This window comes from Melanotaenia boesemani, chromosome 9, assembly GCF_017639745.1.
Source record: "Melanotaenia boesemani isolate fMelBoe1 chromosome 9, fMelBoe1.pri, whole genome shotgun sequence".
Lineage (NCBI taxonomy): Eukaryota > Metazoa > Chordata > Actinopteri > Atheriniformes > Melanotaeniidae > Melanotaenia > Melanotaenia boesemani.
In genome coordinates this window covers 34,741,188-34,768,234 of record NC_055690.1, presented here as the reverse complement: position 1 = coordinate 34,768,234, position 27,047 = coordinate 34,741,188, and the positions used below count along the sequence as shown (strand labels likewise).

General features: G+C 41.0%; 1 protein-coding gene across 1 annotated transcript in view; it reads right to left on the bottom strand.

The window, feature by feature from the left end:
• Positions 1-1,961: 1,961 nt before the first annotated feature.
• si:cabz01090165.1 (uncharacterized protein LOC100333421 homolog) overlaps positions 1,962-27,047 on the bottom strand; it is a gene marked incomplete at its 5' end in the record, with an annotated part of 59,432 nt that continues 34,346 nt past the window's right edge. Inside the window, 5 exons of the mRNA XM_041994039.1 lie at positions 1,962-2,160; positions 9,480-9,529; positions 22,681-22,960; positions 23,045-23,270; positions 24,459-24,642. Coding sequence (XP_041849973.1) covers positions 22,836-22,960; positions 23,045-23,270; positions 24,459-24,642 — 535 coding nt within the window. The remainder of the gene's footprint in view (positions 2,161-9,479; positions 9,530-22,680; positions 22,961-23,044; positions 23,271-24,458; positions 24,643-27,047) is intronic.

Below are 27,047 nucleotides of genomic sequence, written 5' to 3'. Positions count from 1 at the left end.
GAATGACCAGGAGCACCTACAGGAGGACAAACAGAGACAAACACACCAGCAACGAGTACAAAAACAACTGTAGCTGTTGGTGAGTAATCCTGCAGGATAACATAGTAACTGTACAAGCATGTCTGTTAGTGCACGTGAGTGCGTCTGAATGCAAAATATAAGGAATGAGTTGTATTTAATGATGGTTGCAATCGTGCAAATGCAGCCTCACGTCCTCCAAGGATCAGAAGTAGACAAAGCGGGCCCCACAGCTTGGATAACCAGTAACCACCATGGAGCATGGAAACTGGGCCGGCCACCACAGGGACAACTATGCACCCACCTAGAAGAAGGCAGAGGATGGCCACAGCCCTGGATGCTGCTTTTGGACCAGATCTTCATCAGACACCTCTTAGCCTTACTTACTCGTGTCTTTTGTTTTTTACCCCCGTAATAGCACTAAACTGACTCTCATTTTAGAATGTGTTGCAGACATGCAATACAAAACTGCACGTGTGTTAAAAAATAAATTACAGCTAATAAAAAATGTAACATCTTGGGATTTGAGCTTTTTCTAATTTTAAGCTGTAAAATGTTGTCACGTATCAGTTGGATCACATGAATCTTGCCTTTACAAACCTATGTTGTTTGTGGTCCCTCTTACACGCGGTGGTTGCACAGCAAAGTAATATAGTAGAGAGTAGACAGTTGAAGCAGATCTTCAGGGTCTTCAGAGGGAAAAGGCTGAAAAGCAATTAATTTATTTGGTGGTTGAAAATACTTTAAAGAAAAAAAAACCAAAACAAAACAACAACAGTCAATATTCATAGAAGATACACCAATTTCAAGCTCTGTTTAAATCTGAATAACAACACATCAGTTTATCCAAGAAAAATATCTTTTTATTTCATTATAAATCCACATAATTGTATCTATGAAAGCATAAAATCCCAGTTCCGCTTGTCATTGTGTTTTTTCTCCTTATTGTGGCCGTTTGTCTTGTTATATTCAAAGTAAATCATGGGTATCAAACCATCAAAGACTGAAGGGTGTATGTCACATACAAACACAGACACTGTCACACAGCAAAGGGAGGAAGGGGAGGCGGGAAAGGGACAGCGTGAGTTCTGCTGGCCATCTTTTCAGAAACTGGGTCGTACATTTAACAATCTCGACTGCCAGTTTTAAGTATTCAGAACACTCATGGTCCAGTTCAACATCGTTACATATGTGTGCAGTTGTTTTTTCCAGGGTTAAACATGTCAACATCAGATTTTACCATCTCTGCACACTTTGTGTGCTTTGAATGTGCTGCTGGTGTTCCTCAAGGCTCCGTCCTGGGGACACCATGGTTTTTTTTCTTTTCTTTGTTTTAAATACTCCAACACAAAGAAAACCAACCCACCATGGATGCAAACACACACATTTTTTCAACATGATCATCCACAGCCAGAAGAGCTTGATCAGTCATACCAGAGAATATACTATTCTGTTCATGAGAATCAAAGAAAGACTGTGGAGGACGGGCAGAAAGATGAGAGGAAAACGTGTATGATTAAAGTGCCAGAGAAGTTCACTGTTTAGTTGTACTTTTGATTACAGATGTTTTGAGACAAGACGCTGACAGTAAGCTTGCTTCTCAAACCAAGGCCCAACATGTGCTCAGAGTGTGCTTTCAGAAGTCTGGAGGTCCTCCTTGTTCTGTAATACTGCTGTCATACTGTTGTAATCCTTTGGCATATGACTGTATAGTGTAAAAAGAGAAGAGTGCGCCACTCATGATTGATGAGAACATCCTGGAAAATATGTTACTGAACTGGTTTTCCTAAATCCACAGAAATCCCTTCAGTATATTCCTGGAGCAGAATTTCAGGTCAGTGTAGATTCCAGCTGTCAAAGACAGACTGAATCCAAGAGACATTCCTCAGTGCTCTGGGATTTTTCTCATTCAAGGTCTAAAACCCCAGTTAAACCCCGAACACGAGTAGTCCGTCCCTGCGGCCTGGAGACTTCTGCATGTCAACAGGTAGGATGAAAATCCTCCTCTGGCTGCCCGCAGGATGTTCTCATCCCATCCGGTTATCGGACGAAGTGGCGTCTGAGGGTAGGGTGTGTCTGTGGGTCAAATACCTGATCATCCGGGCTCTCAACATGGAGGCGACTGTATTACCCACAAGGCACCTGGAGGAGACAAGAAGCGAGGTTTATGATAACTTTGACAGTAAAAACATGTTTACTCCAAATAATCTAATGTCAGTATCACTTTTTAATTCATGCTTTCATTAGTATAAAGACATTTTGTTTAATTTTACCTTACTGATTCAATCCAGACTATCCCTAAATCTTCCACCACATAAGACAGTAAAAACATTTACTCTGTAAACATCATTCACTGTTGCCCCATTTTCACCAAGGGGTCTGGCTTTGGATGGGATTGGACACATTTTTTTGCATTTCCACAGGCAAAAATGGGGAAGGGAACCAAGATCTCAGATCCAAGCCATCCTACTTTTTAGGTCCCTTCCATTGGGGTCCCAATCTTCAACGTTAAAGGGTGGAACTTGACACATTACAATCCACCGATTGGTGCTGAGGATCATCACTTCCTGCAGGAATAGCAGGAATAGCTCCATGTTTAAACACACCATGGATTTTTTGTTGTTTAAAGTCACATGCCAAGAAGAAAGAAGACAAACTACTAGATGTCCACCATTCTCCTCATCTGTTTTTTGGTCATTGTTCTTCATTACAATTTAAGGAAGGCATCACACGTAGAGGATGTGCCTATCGCTATCCGGCTTATTTCCCACGTACCAGGTAAGGGTAAGGTTGGCTGTAGAAATGCAACAGAGACAAATATTACCGATCCAAACCATCCCAAGCCGAACCCCTTTTTGTAAACATGGTTCTAGAATGCGCCGCTAGGTGGCAGCAGCAATTGTAGTAGCTCTGTTTTTAACTTGTGATTTTTTACAATATAGCCGTCTTTTTTAAGACATCAGCTGTCAATCTGTGTCTGTTCGGGTAGATTTTTTCGCGCTGATCAGAGGCTGTGCTATACGGGAGATTTTTTCTGAATATTTTTTCTTTTTTGCAAGACTTGTTATTGTGAGTCTCCATGGCAACGAGAATTGTTTACCATCGGGATCAACTGATAAAACTCTCCAAACTCAAGATTATCAGTGAAACAACACTTCAAATCCCAACGGAGTTGAAAAGAAAGAGAAGAGGATGCAGGGCAGGAGCGAGGCAGAGAGAAAAACGGTGGCGATTCAAACCGTTTCTTCCAACGGTTGTTATGGGAAACGTGAGATCGCTAGTTAACAAAATTGATGAACTTCAGGTGCTAACCAGGTCTCTTAAAGAATACAGAGAGTGCAGTATTATGTGCTTCACCGAGACATGGCTGCAGGAACACATCCCAGACTGTAATGCGTCTGTACACGGCTTCAGGACGGTCTGTGCAGACCGCAATAAACAACTCAGCGGGAAGCTGAAGGGAGGTGGAATTGCGGTGCTGGTAAACCAGCGCTGGTGTCATCCTGAACATGTCACTGTTAAAGAGAAGATCTGCAAAAGAGACATTGAACTGCTAGCTGTGAGTCTCCGCCCGTATTATTTACCCAGAGAGTTCACATGCGTTATTCTGGTAGCGGTATATATATTACCTGGTACCGCTCCAGACGCAGCCTGTGATGTCATTAACTCTGTAGTGGCCAGGCTTCAAACACAACATCCAAACGCATTTGTGGCGATCTCTGGAGATTTTAACATCTCCCTCTCTGCAACTCTACCAACTTTCCAACAGTTTGTCAGCTGCTCCACCAGAGAAAACAAAACGTTGGACTTATTTTATGCAAATATTAAAAATGCATACAGCTCCTTTGCCCTGCCACCTTTAGGAAGATCAGACCATAACCTAGTTCTTCTCTCCTCCTCCTACAAGCCCATCGTTCAGCAACAACCAGTCATTAGAAAGGCTATTAGAACCTGGTCTAATGAAGCTGAAGATGCTCTGAGAGGATGCTTCGAGGCTACAGACTGGAACGTCCTATGTGAACCTCATGGAGATGACATCAATGCCTTGACTGAGTGTGTGACAGATTATATTAACTTCTGTGTGGACAGCACCGTTCCAACAAGAACAGTGAGGTGCTTCCCCAATAACAAACCCTGGATCACCAGTGACCTGAAAAAGCTGCTGAACATCAAAAAGAAAGCTTTTAGGGATGGAGACAGGGAGTTATTGAAGTCCACACAAAAAGAACTTAAAACACAAATGAAGAAGTGCAAGGAGGACTACAGGAAGAAGTTGGAAAGTAAGCTTCAGAAAAACAATGTGAGGGATGTGTGGTCAGGAATGAAGAAGATCACTGGCTTCGGGATAAAGGAGGATCAGACTGATGGAGGTTTGGACAGAGCGAATGAACTGAACATGTTCTTCAATAGGTTTAGCTCATCTCCTGCTTCAACCCCAACGAGCCACACACCCTCCATGAGCCCACAGCTTTCCTGTCACACCTCCACTCTGTCACCCTGCAGCTCAGTCAAGGACCTGGACACAACCTCATCTCCCTCCACATCAGGACTTCCTGAAACCTCCTCTGCCTCCACCTCCACTCTGTCTGTCTCCTGTAACCAAGTCATGCAACAACTGGTGAAACTGAACCAGAACAAGGCTGCAGGTCCAGATGGTGTCAGTCCCAGAGTTCTCAAGACCTGCTCAAAACAGCTATGTCCGATTCTCCAGCACCTGTTCAACACCAGCCTGAGCCAGAGAAGAATCCCGGTGCTGTGGAAAACATCCTGCCTTGTTCCAGTGCCTAAAAAACCACAACCAGCTGAACCAAAAGACTACAGACCAGTCGCCCTGACATCTCACGTCATGAAAGTCCTGGAGAGACTCTTACTGGCTCACCTCAGCAAGCAGGTGAACACCTTTCAGGACCCATTACAGTTTGCATACCGTAATGGGCTTGGGGTTGAAGATGCCATCATATACCTGCTTCAGAGAGCCCACTCTCATCTGGACCAGTCAGGCAGCACTTTGAGGGTCATGTTCTTTGATTTCTCAAGTGCTTTTAATACGATTCAGCCTGCTCTGCTGTGTGAGAAGCTGCAGAAATTCCAGGTGGATCCCTCCACAACCACCTGGATTTACGACTACCTCACAAACAGACCACAGTTTGTGAGACTGAAAGGTTGTGTGTCTGAGATGGTGGTCAGCTGCACTGGAACACCACAAGGGACTGTACTTTCACCATTTCTATTCACGCTGTACACCTCAGACTTCCAGTACAACTCTGAGTTCTGTCATCTGCAGAAATACTCTGATGACTCAGCAGTTGTTGGGTGTATCAGTGATGGACAAGAAGCAGAGTACAGAGAACTGGTCGGTCAGTTTGTGAAATGGTGCGGTGACAATCATCTCATCTTGAATACCAAGAAAACAAAGGAGATGATTGTTGACTTCAGGAGGAACAAGAACACACATAGAAGTGTTTCCATCATGGGAGAGGAGGTGGAGGTGGTGGAGGAATACAAGTACCTTGGAGTTCAGCTGGACAACAGACTTGAGTGGAAAAGCAACACTGAGTACATTTACAAGAAAGGTCAGAGCAGACTCTACTTCTTAAGGAAGCTGAGATCTTTTAACGTCTGCACCAAAATGTTGCAAATGTTCTACAGGTCTGTTGTTGAAAGTGCAATCAGCTTTGCAGCAATCTGCTGGGGCAGCGGCATCAGAACCAGAGACTTGAAAAGAATTAACAAACTGATCAAGAAAGCTGGTTCTGTGCTTGGAGTAACTCTGGAGCCGCTGGAGTTGATCATCAAAAAAAGAATTCTGTACAAGCTGACGAAGATAATGGAAGATCCTTCACACCCTCTACACAACGCCGTGACGAAACAACAGAGTGTGTTCAGTGGGAGGCTTGTTCAAGTCCGATGCAAGACAGAGAGATACAGAAGATCCTTCCTTCCAGCAGCTATCAGGCTGAAGAACAAAGCCCTTAATTAATTAATGTGATTGTTTAAAAAAAAAAAAAAAAAAAAAAAAAAAATACTACTACTACAATATTGAATTTCCCTTTGGGATTAATAAAGTATTTTTCATTCATTCATTCATTTCATTTTGTTGACTTTTGGTAACATATTCAATGATGACAGGATACCAGTTCTGCTTACAGGAAAAATCACATGACCATGAGGGAGGTTACAGGTACAGTCGGATTATGCTACAGTTAAAGTTTGAGCTGATAATTTAACTGGACCACTGTCCTGTCCCAGAAACAGGTTGCAGACTGTTAGAAAACCTGCAAGGCATCCTGTAGATACTAACTTAGCAGAAGATCCCCGTACATGTAAGTTCACTGAACAGATGTCTTTAACCCAGAGGTGCCCAAGTTCGGTCCTTGAGATCTACCATCCTGCAACTTTTAGATGCAACCCTTCTCCAACACAATCAAATGTCATCTGCATGTCATTCAGCTCTGCAGAGGCCTGGTAACGAGCCAGTCATTTGATTCAGGTGTGTTGGAGAAGAGTTGCATCTAAAAGTTGCAGGATTCTTAGACCACTGAACCAGGAGACCACTGAACAAACAAGAAGAATAAAGGAAATTACAAACTCTTTTCTAACGTCTACTGCCAAGTATTCCTGTAGAGTTTAAAGCTGAAAATAATCATCCCTTTTAAAATGATTACATCTTACACCTTTTCTTTACCCAGAAAAATGGTCCATCCCTAACTGGGGAGTGGCTCCCATGTCTGTCACCTGAAACACCCTCAGCTCCTCTTACAACCGATTGGCCAGGCTTCAACCCTCAAGGCCAATCACAACAGCCCTCGTCGCACCTCCAGGATAAAACAGCAGTCATCTTGATAGTTGAAGTTTACGAACTTCAGCTTACTGAAGATAAAGTAAGTGCAGGACATATAATGATGTTGTTTTTTGTGTTACTTGACTGTCATCTGGTCTGTTTTCTTTCTTTTTAAAGAAACTCGTTTTTCTTCAGCCAGCTTCTTGCATCTATAATTTAAAGACTAGGCTGCTTGAGTATGTGCTTGCTCATTGGTTTTCATCGAGACATCCTGATTCATGAACAAAAGCTCCTCTCCCACTTTAAAATCACAATGAAACTATCCCCAGTATCTGCAGGGGTATTTAAAGTTGTTTCTCAGTGCTAATGACTCAGTCAGAGCTCAGTCAACTGCTGACATCTCAGCTTTTAAAACCTATTTCATGCCTATTTGTGGCTTTGGAAACCATCAACTCCTCAAATTTAAATTCTTCTGGATTCAAAATGAAGATTTAAGCAAAGAAATTGCATTAGGACACTTTTAATGTCTGAGAAATAAAGCAGTAAAGCAGGATTGTGGCTCATGTGGAGATATTTGAAATGACAGTGAGGTAATCAGCTCTGAAAGTGCCAGCAGGGGGCGCTCTGCATTTAACCACAGTCAGAGCAGGATTCACACAGAATCCTGTCAAATATCACTCATGACTGGGAGGTGCCGAGGTACATTAAATATATTTATAACAGGCACATTTTATTGTAATTTCTTGATTTTAAACAAAGGATTACTTAAAACATAAACAAGTCGGAAAATGAGGTAAATCCAACCTCAAATGAACAACAAATGACAGATTACAACTTGACATTATTTACATGTAAACACAATGCCAAGGAGGAAAGACATCAGCAATGATTAAAGTTAAGTTTTTTTTTTTTATTTGTCAGTACATATCTTGCGAAACACACCAAAATTCGTCCTCTGCTTTTAACCCATCACTAGTTACACTAGGAGCAGTGGGCTGCCAGATTCAGTGCCTGGGGAGCAGTCGGGGGCTAAGGGCCTTGCTCAGGGACCCACAGTGGTTTTTACCTTAGCTGCCAGCACAGGGACTCGAGCCCAGGTTCTCCAGACCCTAGCCCACCTCTGCCCACCATGATCTGAGAGAAGCAGCTGTTGCTGCCCATCAATCTGAGAAGGGTTATAAGAAAATTAACAAACTACCTGGAGTCTAGCTGTCAATCTGTCAATCTTCCCAGGAGTTTACATCCCAGCAAGTTCCGACCATGCAGTGCTCAGAGAAACTGTATAAAACCCCACGGGTTAGATCTTAGACTCTCCAGGCCTCTATTAACAGGTGAAATGTTAAAGTTCATGACAGTCCAGTGAAAAGAAGACTGAATCAGTACGGCTTGTTTGGAAGGGCTGAAGGAGAAAGCCTCCTCTCTAAAAAAGGGGTGTCAAACTCAGCATATCAAGACCAACTTCTGAGCAGCTGTCAGCAAGGTGGTGAGGGATGATGGTCTGGACACCTCACAGTCATTGAGAGGAACATGAACTCACCTGGACACCAAAGTATTCTAGAGTCAGATGTGAGTCCATCTGCCCCACAGTTAAAGCTTGGCTGAAACTATCTCATCAACAGGACAATAATCCCAAACACAGTAGCAGATGTACACCATCTGACTGAAATCCAGACCTCATCCTGACTGAGACGCTGTGGTGGGACCTTCAGAGCTGCAGAAACTAATGAACTGAGGCAGCAATGTAAAGACAAGTGAAGCTAAATTCCATGAGAGACTGTTGAGGTCATCCAGAAAGCGATGATTGCAACTTCCTGCTGCTGGAGGAGCCTTTTGATTATGGTAATGTGGACGCGTGATGCTGGATTTATTTATGTTGTAACAGCTTCAGGAACTGCTTCATTAAGATAAAATATTCTGCACGGGTCACTGAGCAAACTGAAATATTAACGCAAGACAACTCGACAGAATTCTTCACATTTCTGCAAAAACTTTCGGAAAATGTTTAGCATGAAGATTATGTAGAATTTTATTGATAAGCAAAGGATGATGCAGAAATAAGAAGAAAATTTAAATGATCTTGAGTTGGTACAATCCTTCTTTGGAACGTCTTCAAACATAAAGTCCTGCAACGCTCCTGTGATCTGCTGGAGAATATTCTTAAAATAAATAAATAAAAACTATTTTGTCTTTTCAAGGATGAGGGGGTGGAGTCAAAGAGCGAATAAAATAAGATGAAAACGAAACCACAGCAGGAGAAAGAGGAGAACAAAAAGAGAAGAGAGCAAGATGAAGAAAACGTAACAAAGTAAAAAGAGGAGGAAGAAAAGAGAAGAGGAGGAGATTGCTTACATAATGGAAGAATGAGTAATCTGCATAGAGCAGAGGATCAGAACAATATATAATGACCCCATAAAGAGGAATAATGCTGTTTACGAAGGCAAGGCGATATTTACAGAGCACTTAGAGGCAGACTAACTCCCCGCCTGCTAATGGCTGCTCCATCCACCTCTCTTTTATCCATCCTCACATCCTCACTGTTAAAGTATGCCTGGCATGTTTCCACCCATCTCTCCCCTCAAGATGTTCTGGCAGAGCTCCTCTGCTGGAACAACCAGTGGTTAGCCTCTCACCTGAGCGTACACGCCGCTCTGTTTGGATGTGTGTGTGCTTGAACCCTCACCTTTTCCGCCTCTTCTCCCTCCAGTGCTGTGAATCTTAATGCAAGGAAATCTGAAACGCACACACATACACACATATATACACACAAAAGAAACGACATGAAAATCTACGAAAGGAGAAAGTCAAGCCTCCTAACAGCACATTCAAAACTCCTTTTTTAGGTTTACCCTCTTCTTCAAGAGGCATTTTTTTCTGTATCCTGACAAAAATGACACACTCAGAAAAGTAAACCTTCATAACTGCAAGGGCTGTATGTATGATACTGATCTCAAAAGAAAGCTGAGACATGTGAGATTACTACAGAAGTGTCAGAATTAAGATATGTGTTACTGTGTCAGAGTAAATTCGCCTGGAACACTGTGGGGGGGGGGGGACTTTGTTCATTCACGTCAGTCTTCAAAAGTCTCCAAATATACCAGAAAAATTTGCTAGTTTTGTCGCTAGCTGCTTTTTAAAAAAGTCGCTATGGGGGTCTGAAAACTCGCTAAATATAGCAACAAAGTCAAGTAAAGTCGCAAGTCCAGGAGGCCCGGACCCGTGTTAGCTACTGTGCTAACATGCTAGGTAACACGGTAAAATGGCTTGCTGAGAAAGTGAAATGTTGATATACCTAGTGAGCATTTTTTTGCTAGCATGCTAACTTGTTAGCATGTTAGCTAAGGTGCTAACTTGTTACTTTAGAATATCGAAATTTTCACCGGGCTTGATGTGTGTGCCAAGTTTCACAATTTTTTATGGGGGTTTAGGGGGTCATATTTGGGCTCAAAGTTCTTAGAAGAATAATAATAAACATAAACATACTTCGTATGGCTCGGACCCTAATAATTTAGAAACACTGAAAATTCCCCCAAGACCCGCCCCCTTCCACACATAAGCCAATCACAGTGGTTGTTCGTCCCCGCTCACACGCACATTGGCTGTCTTCTTCGTTGGTGTTCGTCTCCTTTTCTCATATTTTAGTTTGAGTCGACAAACCAGCAGCTAATTTGCGCATTACTGTGAACTACTGGGCTGAAGAGGGGAGCAGAAGTTTGTTAGCGACAAAATAAATTTAGTTATAACTACTACAAGAAAAAGACCGGCAAATGTATCAGTCGCCATTGCGTGAGTAGATGAAAAATTCACTCACACTGTCTTACATTTTATTTGCAAAATGTGACCATTTGGTTGCATTTTGGTTGCAGTCTGGAACCCTGATGTTTAGTAGCATCTTGCTATGTTGCTATTCATCCACAGGATGCTTGTATTCAGCTTTTAGCCCTGCTGAAACTAAAACTTTTTGAAATAATTGCACCCTAATAGTTTGTGTTCAAGTTCTTTGGTTAACTTTATGTCCTGTTCTCAAAAAAAAAAAAAAAAAAAAAAAAAAATAACGGATTTATTAAAAGATACTTGTTTTGGTTTAGTGTCCATTCCAGCCGAACTACACAACCCATCCTTCTGGAAAAGACTAAAGAAGCTTCTTTTATACCCAATCTTGGCACCCTCACCTGGTGCCATGAGCTGGTTGGAGAATCTTTATCTAAAAAGACATTTGATGTAATTAATTTTGATTAATGTTAAAAAAGTATAAAAACAAATTAAAGAACCAATTTTAACCAACAAACTTTATAAAAATTGGGTTTGTTTTTTATCCAACCAACAGCCAAAAACCCAAATATATTTAATTTAAATTATGTCAACTGAAAAAAGCAAATAAAAAGAACTACGAACAAAACTGATGATAAATCAATTTTCACATTATTTTTCCAGATAAAAGGATCAACAGGCCGTCCTCCATCTTTTCACAGTGAGCTGTGAATCTGTGCTTCATCATTCGATTTTCAGGTTTCTCTTCATCGTCATCGTGTCCAGTCTCCACCAAATCCTTCTCTCCGTCCCTCCTCCGCCTCCCCCTCATCCCTGAGCTTTCATTTCTCTCCATATCCCTTTATCCCTCCATCTTTTCTTGTCAATAACTGTCTTGGGGGCTCATGACTCATCTGTACTTTTCTCTCTGTTTGCTGAGTTGTTTCTTTCCATTTCTCTGTTGTTTCTTTCCTCCTCTGTCTCACAAACTAAATATACTGATCCATAATCCTCCCTTCTGTCTTCCTCTCTCTGTCTTCGTCTTTTTTCACCAACTGTAAACCCACAATCTGTCCGTCTGTCAGCCGGCCTTCTTCAGCTGTCTTCCTCTCCATGTTTAGAACGAGTTTTCCTTTATTTGTGCATTCTGTGGATGTAGTTTAAAGAATATAGAAAATAAGGGGTAAACAGGTTAAATGTATTCAGAAAATATTCCTTTGGGAATCAAGTTTACAAACTTTCAGTTGTATCGTGAATCCTCATGGTTGTTCACATTGTCAACGTCCTTCATGGACTTAAAATAAACTTTTACCTCTAAATATAGATTAAATAATCTAAATTGTGTCCTGACTTAATCACAAGCTCATCTAATTCTCTGGATTTGCTGAATCTGGACCATTTTGGACAATTTTTATTTACATCAACTGGACAAAGTTTAGATGCTTATGTGTATAAAGTTTTCAAATCTGATGATGATGATCCAGGAACTTGTTGTAATCTATTACACTTCCCAAGCTAAACAGGCTACAGGCAGTTATTGTGGTTGTTTTCTATCTTTTGTTTAACTTTGTTTGTCCACCTTCTTCCTTCTGTTGTTACTCTGGTCTGATCCAGCAGTTACGAGTAAAATTGCCAAGAAATAATAAAAATGCTAAAACAAAATATTAATAAAGAATAACATTTAAGTTTCAAGGGGAGCCTCATTTCCAAAAGGATGCTCATAGCAACGTAGATTTTATCAGCACAGTAACACGGTAGCCAGACCTTATTCTGCTTCCTCGATGCTGTACAGGACAGGTTAAATAAATTAATTATATTCCAAAAAAAATTGGCAATAGGCGTCATATTTATCATTCACTAAATAAATAGTGTTTTTTAAATAAACTTCTAATTTAGAGGCCTACAAAATACAGTAAAATGAATAAATTCATCATGTGATTGTAAAGTCATATTAAGTCAGCCAGTCGATGAAAAAGGGAAATATTAATTTTATTTAAGTCAATTTTCATGAAGCAAAAACATCCTAGATGGCTAACCTGGCATTTATCTGAAGCTAGCTAAGCTAGCTAGCAGGACTAAATCCAAACAAACTTACTTAAAAAAGGTGTTACAGCCCCATCTCTCCATCATAAACAGCTGTGTTAAATTAATCTTTTCATCGTTCTATGCTTTTCTGCCCCACTAAGACAAACTCCTGATGTCATGACGTTTACCGCCCATACCCTCACTAACAGGAATGATGGGTATTAGGGATGTGCACAATTTGATGACAGTTTTTAAAAGTCAGCGTTTTGTTTGGAAGAGTTATATATCTGTGCAGGGACATGGTGTTGTTTAAAACTAAAGTGAAGGAAGCTAAGCCTGAAGCTAGCTGCTGGGTAAAATGAAGGGAGCTAAGCCTGAAGCTAGCTGCTGCTAGCTGCTAGTGAATGCAGCTAAGCCTGAAGCTAGCTGCTGCTTCACCCAGGTGTAATCACCTCTCCACCGCCTCCCGACCATAGTGTGGCAGCATTAAGTTAACCAGCTGTTTCTGAGTTTTTACCGATAGTTGAGGCAACAGACCAGATCAGCACGGTCACTAAAACCTTACAGAAATGTTGCTCAGGAGCAGAAATACCAAACGGAAAGACGGTAAAAATAACTGCTTTGTTGTTGCTGAAAGCTCCTGTGGATGCGGTGTATAGCTCAAGCAGCATAGCAGCACCATATAAATGCAGGTTCTATCCTGACGCCTCCCTGACCCACTTTCTCATCTACCTACTGAACAATAAAGGACACTAGAGCCCACATGGAACACACACTATATACAAATAACATCTCATACACCATTTACCATTTCCATTTGGAAATAGAGCATTTTTATTGATGAAGTCACAACAAATTGACTAATCATTTTTGAAAGGCCTGGCTAGTCAGCTTGAAAAATCACCTAAAATGCCCATCTCTAATGGGTATATGCCAGTCATTTAGACTTAACTATCCACAATTCAATTCTATTGTATTCTATTCTATTCAATTCGATTCTATTCTATTCTACAGTCACTCAGCGACTTACATTTGAGAGTAAGAACAACACTAGGATTCAAACAAGATGGACGTCATCATTAAGTGGTAATCAGACTGCTGTGAGTCTAGTTGGACCAGGTGCTGTCATGTAGTGCTGGAGGCAGTGCATATAATTTTTTTAATAGTTTTTTGTAAGTCATTTTGTTTAAATACAAGATTACGAATTCATCAAACAACATCATCATGGATGTAAGTTCATGCAGCTTATTCAGTACTTGGTTGAACCAAAGAGCTGGACAAATCTTTCTAACTCATTCTTAGAGTAGAAAAGTTAAGCTAAGTGCGGAAATGCTCCTTAAACAACTGAGTCTTTAGTTTGCTTTTAAAAGTGGATAAGGACTCTGCGGATCGGACGAAGTTCGGTAGGTCGTTCCCCCACCGGGGAACAACAGAGAAGAGTCTAGCTACTGATTTTGTGCCTCCTTGTGGTGGGAGCACTAGGTGTTTTTCACTGGCAGAGTGTAACTGTGGAGAGGGAGTGTAGCTCTGGAGGAGTGGAGGTAGACCGGAGCCGTTTGGGTTATTGTTTTGTAAGCCAGAAGCAGAGCTTTGAATCTGATGCGCTGCAACTGGAAACCAGTGGAGAGCAAAAAGGCCAACCGATCATTGGGGGCATATTTTAAATTCATATCTTACACCTATTCTTAAGCATATAAGGAATGAAGACAAATAATTTTAATTCTCCACAGAAGAGGCTGAACATTCAGCTTCAGGGCCCCTCAAAGGCTTTTGGGGCCCGTTGCATTAGAGAAGTCCACTTATAGGAAGAAATGGCTCTGACAAAAGTTACATCCTGAATATGATTTAAACTTGTAAAATATCCAAAACCTCGACTCTAATGCTGATGTAAAAGACTCGCTGAAAAAACAAACAAACAAAAAAAAAAAAAAAGAAGGCCAAACTAAACCATGTGTTTAAAGAATAGTTACACCTCTACTTTTAACAAGTGAATAAGCAACCAAACTCATCACTGAACAACTGGCGGAAAATAAAAGTCTTTGCTACAATGAATTTAGCTCATGTTGCACAATCAGTTCATATCTTTCCTGTCATGATGAATAAATCAGGGTGTTTTTACACAATTAATGAAAAAACTACTGAATATGCTAGTTTTATTGTGTTCAGGGGCTCAAATCTGTTATTTAAGTGTTTCCAGACAACCAAGAATCCTTGTATGTCACACTGAGTCTAACCAAAGCTAACAATGATCCTGATGGATGTTACAGTAAATGGTATTTACTGATTGGCCACCTCACTCATTACTTCTGTCTTATCTTGGGCACCTCATTAAAACTATCTGGATACACCCCTGACATCAAGCATTTAATGTTAAATTAATTCTAACCCTAATAATTTGTTGGTGCACGTGGAGAAGAGGAGTAAGCAATCATGAAGGAGACATAAACAAAATTGAAAGAACCTTGGAAAATGTTGTACAGGACTGAATCTGAATTCACAATCTATTAATTGATGGTGTTATGTTGCACACATGGTTATCACACAGCGACAGGAACTGGACCACACATGCGAACTAAGGAAGGAAAAGTTCATGTTCTGAGCTGAAGCTGGGATGTAAAGCCACCAAAGTCTGAGAGGAGAACAAACTGAATCTTCTTCATTTTCATTAGATGACTAAAGATGTTCAATCTTGCTGCAAAGAGGGAAATTCTCATTTATTTTCCTGGATTTACTTAGATTTTCCAACTCCCCCAATATCAGACTGAACATCTCAGTATGAAGGTGTCTGCCTTAATGCATGAGCGCTTCTGACAGTGCCCTTCTGCTTTCCCTGGATACACGTGGATAAAAATAAAAGCCTCCTGCCTGCAGTTTGACCAGCAGGTGTCACTGTGACTCTGCCTGCTGGGCTCGGTGAAAGCCGTCGCTAATGCTTCCATCACCGAGCCGTCACGCTGCTCTGTGCCAGGATTGCATAATAAGAGCAGGATGAATGATGCCCTGAAGCCCTGTGGCCGTACTGAGCAGCTTGTGATGATATCTGCCTTCTCACTTCTCGTCTGTAGCACCAAGCAAGGGGGGTGGGAATTAACTGGAGAAATCCAGCTTGAGTTGAGTTCACGAGTGTGTTACTGTGCAGATGCTGGAAAATTAGAAATATTTCATTTCCCACAGTACATAACAGACAAACTGTGGGTTGCTTCTTGATAAGTAAAACTAACCATGAAGCGTTAATGATGGTTGATTATCAGCTGCAGTGCTCCCTCCTCTGTGGATCTAGCCTAATAAGGCTGAAAAATACAGTTTCTAACTGAACCAGTTTTAAATGCTGATATACACTCATCTGCTACTTTATCAAGTCTAGCTTCTAGTACCTGGTTGGACCTCCCTTTTCGTCCAGAACCGCCTTAATTCTTAGTGTCATAGGTTCAACAAGGTGTTGGAAACATTCCTGAGATTTTCCTCCATGTTGACACGAGCGTCACACAGTTGCTGCTGACTTGCTGGCTGGAGATCCGTCTGTACAACATCGCTTCAGCTCACTGAGGGTTGCAGCATTGGTCTCTGCAGCTCCCTGAAGGTCTCACCACAGCACCTCAGTCAGGATGAGGTCTGGACTCTGACTGGACCAGGTCAGCCTTGGTTCTGGTGTAGATCTGTTGCTGTGTTTGGGATCTTTGTCCTGCTTCCTGAGACAGTTTCAGCTTTAGCTGACGGACAGATGGACTCACATCTGACTCTAGAATACTTGGGTATCCAGAGGAGTTCACGGTCCATCAGTGACTGCAAGGTGTCCAGATCTTCATCCCTCCACCACCATGCTGATAGCTGCTATGAGGTGTTTAAGGACCAAATATGTCCATTTTGGTCTGGTCTGTCCAAAGGACATTGTTCCAGATGTTTCATGGTTAATTCAGATGATGCTTTACCAAAGCTGTGCAGTCATGTTGTTTTTAGAAAGAAGAGGATTTCTCCTTTAACCTTTCCAAACAAGCCATACTGGTTCAGTCTTCTTTTAAATGAACTGTTATGAAATTTAACATTTAACCTGCTAACTGAAGCCTGGATAGTCTGAGATGTATTTTATACAGTTTCTCTGAGCATTGGAACTTGCTGGGTCCACTCCTGGGAAGACTGACGGCTGTTTTCCACTTTCTCTGTAGAATGATGGACTCCAGATAGTTTGTTAAAGGGGTAGTGCACCCAAGAATGTGCATTTTGAGCTGTAAACAACACTATTACTTATTTGTGATGAAAACTGCATATACTGTTGATAAAATTTGTATTTTTTAAATTTATTTATTCTGTGGGTAAAACATAGCTTATAACGGCCTCTACAGGGTAAAACCAGGTTATGTTTTTCATGACATAGAGGTTATCTACGTCACGAGAAAATTTTAAAACCCCCTCAGCCCCTCCCTCCAGATGCAGGTAGTCGAGTCCTCGCCTAAATCTGCGCCTACGGCCTAAAATCAAGAAATTACAATAAAATGTGCCTGTTATAAATATATTTAATGTACCTTGGCACCTCCCAGTCATGAGTGATATTTGACAGGATTCTGTGTGAATCCTGCTCTGACTGTGGTTAAATGCAGAGCGCCCCCTGCTGGCATATTCAGAGCTGATCTACTTCACTGTCATTTCAAATATCTCCACATGAGCCACAATCCAGCTTTACTGCTTTATTTCTCAGACATTAAAAATGTCCTAATGCAATTTCTTTGCTTAAATCTTCATTTTGAATGCAAAAGAATTTGAATTTGAGGAGTTGATGGTTTCCAAAGCCACAAATAGGCATGAAATAGGTTTTAAAAGCTGAGTCATCAGCACTGAGAAACAACTTTAAAGACCCCCACAGATACTGGGGGTATTTTTATTGTGATTCTAAATAAAGTGGAAGAAGGCACGCTTTTGTCTGGAGTCTGAGATGTAGATCTTGTTTTTGTCAGTTTCTTTGAGTATTGCACATTCTGATCTTAGACTAAACTTGCTGGGAGGTCCATTCCAGGGAAGATTATCAGCTGTTCTGAATGTTTTCCACTTATGAATATTCTATCTCCTTATAGAATGATGGAGTCCAGATAGGTTGGGAATGATCTTATAACCCCTCCTAAATTGATGGGCAGCAATATTTGCTTATCTAAGATCATAGCTGATGTCTTTCCTACTTGTGTTAACATACACCTCATAAATAAGTGATGACAGTATATATGTGTGTTTGTATTCACCTCATTTTAGGATGTGATATAAACCAAATGATTCCTCTAAGTTCTGATATATAAAACATTCAAATCTAAAGAGTCTGTACTATTTTCATGTTTGTACATATTTTCTTCTGTTGTTATCAGACTAAGTTAACAGCTACCAATAATGATGATAAAGTCAAAGGTTAAACTGTCTGCAGAGCAGTGTAGAAACTCAAATCATTGACCTGAAACTTGGACTGCTTGACATCTGAGACACACTCACAGTTACACAATAGCACAAGAAAGCAGTAATACTGAAAACAGACAGCACTGTCATCTTATTTATCTTTAAAATCTTAATCTAATCATCAAGAATCTAAACCAGCTTTTAATCAAATCTCATTCTAATAAATGATAACTCATGGGAGCTCAATAGGCAATAAGACTGGCTCCTTTTTCAGTTGTTGGATAAAGTTCAAGCCACTATGAAATATGTCAAAGACATTTACACCTGAGCTCTCTGGAGATGACTTTAGCTGCTAAACTGTGAATATAGAGGCTCATCCCAATTGCCTTAGTGTCACCTTTCATTGATTGATCGTTCATTTACCTGCACATGACCAACACTTCAAACCCAACAGAGATAAAAAGAAAAGAAAGTGCCCATAAATTGCATGAGGGGCTGAAAATTCTCCAGAGCTTTGAAGGGTATCTCCAGATAGTCTGTATCAATTCAGGAGTGAATTTCATGGCACCAATATCTCAAAAAAACAAACAAACAAAAAAACAAAAAACAGAAAGCTGTGATGAAGAATAACAGGCAAACAAAACAAGCCTGAACTGTGACATGAAAGGAGAGGAGAAAAGAGGAAAGAAGACAAAACATCTCATTAAAATCAAACGAAGAACCAGAGGGAGGGAGGAAGAGTGAAGAAAGGGCAGACCAAACTTGTTATTGGGAAGAAAGTTGAAACAGGAAGTAAGACAGAAGGTGCTGGAAAGAAAAATAACAACAACAACAAAAAAATGAATAAATAAAGTGGAGCATAGTTTGATTTTCAAAAGTCAAATAAAATAAAAGAAAAGTCAGAATTCATCTGCAAGGAAAATAAATGTGGGAAAGGAATCTGTTAACACCAACAGGAGCCACAGTATTGCCTTTAAGTTAGAGATCATAGCAAGGTCAGATTTATTTCGGACAACATACATCTGCTGTGACATCACTTCCTGTTATTTGTAAAACCTCCGATTTATGTTCAACATGGCGGCACCCCAGGTCTAAGTATTAGCTACTAATGTGAGAGCCCATTAAGTCTGGGCGTTAGCTGCTAATGTGAGAGCCCATTAAGTCTGGGCGTTAGCTGCTAATGTGAGAGCCCATGCAGTCTTAGCATTAGCTGCTAACAGTCAAAACTGTTTTAAATGGCTAAACAGGTTGCCAAGAAGGGATAATGGGATAATGGAATAATGTGTTTTGTGCTTCTTCGGCTGGCGGTTGTTGTGAAGTCCCATACAACAGCCTACCATCCAATGGGAATTGGGTAACAGAGCAATTCAACCACATCTTAGTCAACATGTTGCATACTCTTCCCCTTAAAGAAAAACAACGATGACTGGAGAAAAGCCAGTCTTTCACATTTGCCTACCTTAAGCTAGGAGAATTAGGAGGCCTGATCACCTTCTTTCTTCTCTAAACCTTGCATGAAGGGTAACTTTTCAGTTGACTGTGGAGACTATGTCTTTCTTTTCATTTGTGCCAGTATGAGCCAGTATCAGACATGCCCTCTTTAATTTCCTTCTGAAGAGCTGTCATCAGGAACTTGGCGGAATTCATGGGGGTGAATGTAACAAAAATGATATGTCTTTGATTTTATGTTTAAAATTCCACCAAATCCCGATTATACTTAAAATTGTTGTTTTCCTTATGTTCAGAGTTTGGTTAGTAGTTTGCCTATACTCCAGTTTTAATACCTGTACGGTCCCATAAAGATGTCACAGTTTGATGACATCATCACTGTGTCAAAAGGCTGTACAAAAAGGCTGCCAACTACTAGACTGACATTAAAGAACAACTAGCACTGTTGGGCTTCAGGTCTCTTATTCACATTGCATACACGAACACAACACAGATTACACAGAGATTCACGGTGTGGACTTGGTCAGGAACAGTACGAGAGGACAGTGGACACACCCATTCCATGAAACAGCTTTTTGCACATGTAGGCCTATCACGATAACAAATTTTGCTGTGCGATAAATTTTCTCAGAAATTATCGCGATAAACGATAATATTGTAATAATGTTGTCATTTTGAAACCATTGTCAACTAATATAGTGACAGTGCCCTAATAATGCAAGATCAATAAACTTTCATTTCTAAAGAACGTTTTACACTAGAACTGGAAGAAATTTCAAATAACAAAACAAAAACCATAAATAGAATATATATGTATATATATATATATATATATATATATATATATATATATATATATATATATATATATATATATATATATATATATATATATATATATAAGACTGATCTATGAGCAGTGAATGAACCACGCTGCACCTTTTTCACACATGCCGGGACACTGGCCCAAAAGTAATGCGGCCCACTGGGAATCCTCCCAAACCTCTCGATTAGCCAGCATTACTTTTGATGCGTATTTTGTCATATACGGTAGTATATAGGCTGACTGTATTTGTGTAATGTGCCTGCGCATTACAGGGGTTATTACAGTAGACCAGGAAGTGGGGGGCTTTGTACTGACGTCGTAGGGTACATGTGTGTGTTCTGCTTACATGTGGGGAGCAGTGAAACAATAAATGAGGAGGTGTTCGCAGCTATTATTTCTCAATTTGACTTACTTACATATTTCAACATGAGAATCGGAGCTTTAGCGTGAGAGTGTGAGAAGCCACTTAAATGCATGAGTCTCACGGCCAATGAACGTTGTCAGCCCTGCAAAACAAATGCTGCATACCGGCTCGCACAGGTGAATGCTGTCAAGTATGACACTAGAGAGATCCCTCCGCAAGATGAAGGGGGGCTAATAAAAATTATCCCAGCCGGCAATCCTATCGTGCTCACATTTCCTTACCGTGCAATTAATTGACTTATTGCTTATCGCGACAGGCCTATGCACAGGCACAAATATAAAAACATGAAATAAATCAAATATACGGGTCGACATGCACAAAAACATGAGGGTATTGGGGAAAAATTGATCTGTTTTAATCTGATTTCTCATAATCCGATAATGGCAGTTATCTGATTATGCTGTCTACATGACCACATGAATTATCTGATAACTTCAGAAGTCAGGTAATGATCAGATTTTTCGTGTGCATGTAAGTAGGCTCATTATCTGGCCCAAACTTCAAAACAGATGATCGATATGATGCATGCAGATTTACTCTCTCACTATAATGAGACCAACAACAGGATACAGAGCTGGGAATGCTTTGGGAATGCTGATCTGTGATTCTGAATCATGAGCGCTGTATATCTATTTCTTGCCTTGAGGACAGGGAATACTCGAACTTTGAAGACAAGCTTGCTAAACTTGCAGTTAATTCAGTGTCAGAGAATCCTTTGATAGTTTTTAGATTATCAAAGGATACCTGTTGCATTTTCTAATGAAACACCGTTATTTCATCTGTGAGAAAAAGGTGTTTCACCTCCAAGAAGATCGAAGACAAAAAAATCAGGAAAGTTGTTTGTTGTTGAGGCCACAAACACATTGTGCGAGTTATTGAATCATGTATCAGAGAATCAAGGACAGCATTGTCCTGCATTGATTTCTAAAGCCAGTGTTTGCATGAAATCAGCTGGAGTCTTTGTTACCTGCTGAGTCTGTTTACTGAGGAGGAAACTGCAGCAGCCTCGTCTTCCTGCAACACCTGTGTGAGCTTGATGCATACAAGCGACTGTTCGTTTTTAATGGAAATGTTTTCCGCTGGTGCCCCGTCACGCTGGTTGAATCAACTTTGTTTGTTACTTAACTTAACTCTCATCGCCGTCTCTCTCAGCCTCTGCCAGCTTCAGAGTTCAAATAAACTTCAAATGAAAGTCTCCGTTCCCCTGGTGACACCATGTTTAAGCACTATTTACTGCAGCAGCAAAGAGAATCGTGTTCTTGCTGTTGCTGGACACCTTCTATCATGTCAAATTAGAAAATGTTGGGATGGAAATGCAATTAAGACCTGACCTCTACTCAACTGCAGACAGAATGAACCCAAAATATTTCAAGTTTTGTTCTTCTGAATGTTTTTCTGTCTTTATGTCAGAGATCCTCAACCCTGATCCTTGAGGACTGGTGTGCTGCAGGTTTTAAAGGTTTTTTTGAATGCGCACGGTGGCTGATTCAGCATGGCCTTCGGTTACAGTGAGGCCACATTACAGCAGCATGGCTGTCGGTTGCGGCGAGGTCACGTTACGGCAGCATGGCTGTCGGTTACAGTAAGGCGAGGCCAGGTTACGGCAGCATGGCCATCGGTTACAGTGAGGCGAGGCCATATTACGACAGCATCGCCATCGGTTACAGCTAGGCCACATTACAGCAACATGGCCGTCGGTTACAGTGGGTCGAGGCCATGTTACAGCAGCACGGCTGTCGGTTACGGCTAGGCCACATTACAGCAACATGGCCGTCGGTTACAGTGCGTCGAGGCCATGTTACAGCAGCACGGCTGTCGGTTATGGCGAGGCCAAATTACAGCAGCATGGTTGTGGGTACTGCAGTGGTACAGCAGTACGTGTATTGGACTGGTCTGCCTGCAGTCCCAACCTTAAACAACAACATTCTGAGTGCTTCTAGTTTTTTATGTTTCAGATTTGCTGTTTTCTTCCACATGTTGATTAAATCCTCACCAGCAACTCAAGAATATCACCTGCTATACATCCTGTTTACTCACCAATGACAGGAGCTGCTCCTCGGAGGAAAGTGGAGTTTGGCTCCAGGCACCGGCAACAAAAATGTAGTAAAAAAAAACTTAAAAAAACAGGAGGGAGGTGGAGTATTGGTTTGGGCTTTGAGACTGTTTAGGTTTGATTGACAGTTTCTTCTTTGTTATTGGGAGATGGCGTCTTCGTCACAAGTGGGATTTAAGTCCACTACGGTTGTCCCTCGAAGAGAAGCTCCCCCCATCCCTTCTGTTGACGATGCTGGTTGAGAGTTTTTATTCATGCCTCCACCTGGGAAACAAAAACAGGTCCAGATTATTACAATAAAGGGATTTAGAAGGATTCTCTGCTTTTCTTTTGGTTTTCGTGTCTTACCGTGTCCTGCAGAGGAGGAAGATGGAGGAAGAGCAAGGATGCTGGCTCCCCCTCCCCCTCCTCCCCCTCCATTGGTCTGGGAGCAGACGTTGGCGTGGCGTGCAGCGGCTTTCTGCTTGTAGTGGTTACTGTGCAGCTTGTACTTCATCAGGAGGATGAAGATGAAGACGAGCACAGAGGCCACGATGATCCCACCGATGATGATGATCATGGTACCGCCCAAAAACTGCAAGAATAAAAAAAAAAGCATGTACACACTAAGATCCGGATGTTTGTTTAATGTCTGATGACATTTTGAAAATGAACAGAGTTTAGAGCATGAAGGAGAGACAGAGCCTCCAAGTGGGTGTGAGGGGAAGTCTTAAATCTTCTAAAATTCCTGCAATTTAAGTCACTGAGGTTGTTTAGCTGCATTTTGTCTTTGATACATACAGTTTCTGAGACCTTTTTCATCACTTTATGCTAGAAACTTTACTCAAAACCCTGTTGCACACAATCTAATGCTTGTATACTGCCCCCTGGTGGACACCTTTCAAATGACCGTTTTAACATATACATTAATAAACAATAAATATACAAAAATTAGTTTTGTTAATCAATTTTTACATTTACAGTTAAAAAAAAGACTTCAAACAAAAACAAAATTAATTTTCTGTCTATTTTTCCTTGGGTCTGGCTTTTAAGGGTGGTACTGTGTAGCATCATAACACATTTTAACATTGACAATATTCATGATTTATAAAATTTGCCTCAAAGCACCACCCGCTAATTAACGGCAGGAAAAATTATATAATTTATATAATTAAATAAATCAATCCGTCTCAAGACTCTAATCATGAGTTCTTGTATGAATTCACCTTACTCAGCACACAGCAAAAAAAAAAAAAAAAAAAAAAAAAGAAAAAAAAAAAAATATATATATATATATATATATATATATATATATATATATATATATATATATATATATATATATATATATATATATATGTATGTATGTATGTATGTATTGGCATTTAAACAAGCAAGCAACAGAAATTATTTATACTTTCACAGTTATTTATGCTACTATTTACCTACTACTCTCACATTCCCGTACGTGGCTAGATTGTAAACCTCCTGGATGGGATATAAGTGCCTGGTAAACTTCCATAGATCACCTAAAGGGTAGCTATCCATCACAATTTACCCCACAGAGTTACACACTACCGTGACTACACTGGTGATGATAGAAGGGATAATGCTCAGTGGTCTAGAAGCATTTTAAGGGATAAAAGGGATAAAAGTTCCTCAGAGGACTGAGGAAACTATGAATAACCAAGGAGCAGGTCATTGAAACTTTTGAAGGTCATCAGTTTACATTTCTCTCCAGCTCTGTGTGTCCTGATGCAAACCTCCTCTCTGCAACACTAACCTGGTCTCGTATAGAGTGGCACCGCCCATACTCCGAGTCGGTGGTGAAGGAAACGCAACCCACCAGCTTGGTGCCCGTCAGGGTGGTGATGCCATCATCGTACACAGCCAAAACACACAGCTCGTAATCCCGAGACGACGCCAGGTCACTCAGCTGGAAGTATTTATGGTTGGCTGGGATCATCCTGAAGAAGAAGACAGACATGACATCAACCTGGGAAATCAGAAACGTTGGCCGGTTTTACTGCAGGTGACTGGAAGTAAAAGAAAAGTCTGTTTCGGTTCTACTCGCTGCATTACAATCCAGTTCTGATGAACTTTATCACCAATACGGCCAAAGTGAAGTGCTGGTTTCTGGGATTACTTCATGTGTTTTTCTCCATCATACTCCATCACTGAGGTCTTTTTTGCTTTGAGGATCAACATCTTTGGTTTCATACTTTACATATTTGTACTGAAGCAACAGCTTCCCTGACTGTAGTAATATCTGACCCACGAGGCTGAAGAGAAAGATGAGCGGAGATCAAAAACAATGTTCAGGTAACAAGCAAACAACAGACCTTACACTTTTATTTTTGGAATCTATCTATCCACCTATCCATCCATACATACATCCATAGGAGGAAGAGGACAGTGAGGAGGCACCATCTGTAGATCTCTACCCTTCACACATTAATGGGAAATATGTGTGAAGATTTCACCACCAGCAGATGCTGCAAAGCTGATTCCACTTCCCACAACAGACTAACAGAAGATAAGAAACATCTAGCTGCAGACACTGAACGATTTCAGCCCGCTTGAGAAGGAGAGTCTGCTCTGTCCTTTCATCTAGATGCTTCTTTCATTTCCAGTCCAGTCTGTTGTCCAGCTGATCTCCAAATGACTTGTATTCCTCCACCTCTTCTCCCAGGATGTAAACAGTGTAGTGTTTACTCCTGTTCCTCCTAAAGTCAACAATCCTTTTGTTTTGTTTGTGTTCAAGAGGAGGTGATTGTTTCTCTGTACTCCGCTTCCTGTCCATCACTGGTACTCACAACAACTGCAGAGTAATCAGAGTATTTCTGCTGATGACAGGACTCAGAGTTAACATGAAGACATGGATCAATGCTTCAGGCTGCTGCTGGTGTAATGGTGGGGGGAGATTTTCTTGGCCCACTTTGGGCCCCTTAGTACCAACGTGGCCTGGTTTAACCAGCACAGCCTACCTGAGTATTGTTGCTGACCATGTCCATCCCTTTATGACCACAGTGGAGCATCTTCTGATGCTACTTCCAGCAGGATAATGCACCATGTCACAAAGCTCAGATCATCTCCACCTGCTTTCTAGAACATGACGATGAGTTCACTGGACTCCAACGGCCTCCACAGCCACCAGATCTCAGTCCAGTAGAGCAGCTTTGGGATGTGGTGGAACGGGAGATTCTCATCATGGATGCAGCCGACAAACCTGCAGCAACTGTGTGATGCTGTCATGTTGATATGGAGAAAACCTCTGAGGAAGGTTTCCACCACCTGCTTCCATCTATCACAGTAACATTTAAGGCAGTTCTGGGGGGAAAATGGGTCCAACTCTGTACCAGAAGGCAGACCGGATGAAGTGACGGTGAGTGTGTTTGTAGGCTGAAGAAAACAATCAACTTAAAAGTTTCTTCTTCATCTATGATTATGATCATATTCAGGGTCAAACATCAGTTCTTGTTGACCTTCTTCACATCACCGGATTTCTGATTGTAGATGTGTTTTGTATTTAGATAATACAACTTTAAATAGTTTAAATTTGTCCTGCTCTTTATGACAAATACACAAAATTATCTGGACTAGAAGTTAAAAAAGACGAGTATTCTTGAAGATAATTTAGAGCTTTTTAATGTCATAGAATATTAACTGAACGTGTTTTATTTTTCCTACACATTGAGTATGTTTATGTGTCTTTATAGTTTATTTAAGCATCTTTATCACAAGTTGGTGCTCCAACTCCCCACCCTGCTGTCTTCGTCTGCAGTGGATACTGTTTCCTGTGGTCAGACTTGACCTTGGAACTGGATGCAAATTATTTAGCTTAAAATAACTGACTATGCAATACCAGGTTATTTTGGCCTGAAACCAGAGCAAAGGCAGAGTGATTTACATTAATCAGGTAGACACATGAATGATAACGCTGCCCTGCATCTGCTCAATGTGCAAATGTGTGAACTTTGAAAGGTTAATGCTGATTTAAATATTCTAAATCATCACGACCACAGACAGAAAAAAAAAAACAAACAAGCAAAAAAAAAAAAAAAAACTCAAATAACATGTTGAGCTTCTGCAGGACCGTCGCTATGACTCCGGCTGAATGTGAAACTCAGTATAAACATATTGTGTGTGTTTTCGTTCGTCTCTGCAGCTGCTTTTTCCGCTGCTCTCTACAATGTGTGTGTGCTGCAGCAGACTTCCTGTACGTGTGTGTGTTATAAAATATTCAGGTGTCAGGCGGTGAGGGCAGTTCCTCTTCAGGGAAGCTGGAGCAGAGGTGATGAGACAAGGAATGGACTTATAACGCCGACCCTGACCCTCTGGGCTCTGCCGAGTGTGTATGCATGCCTGAGTG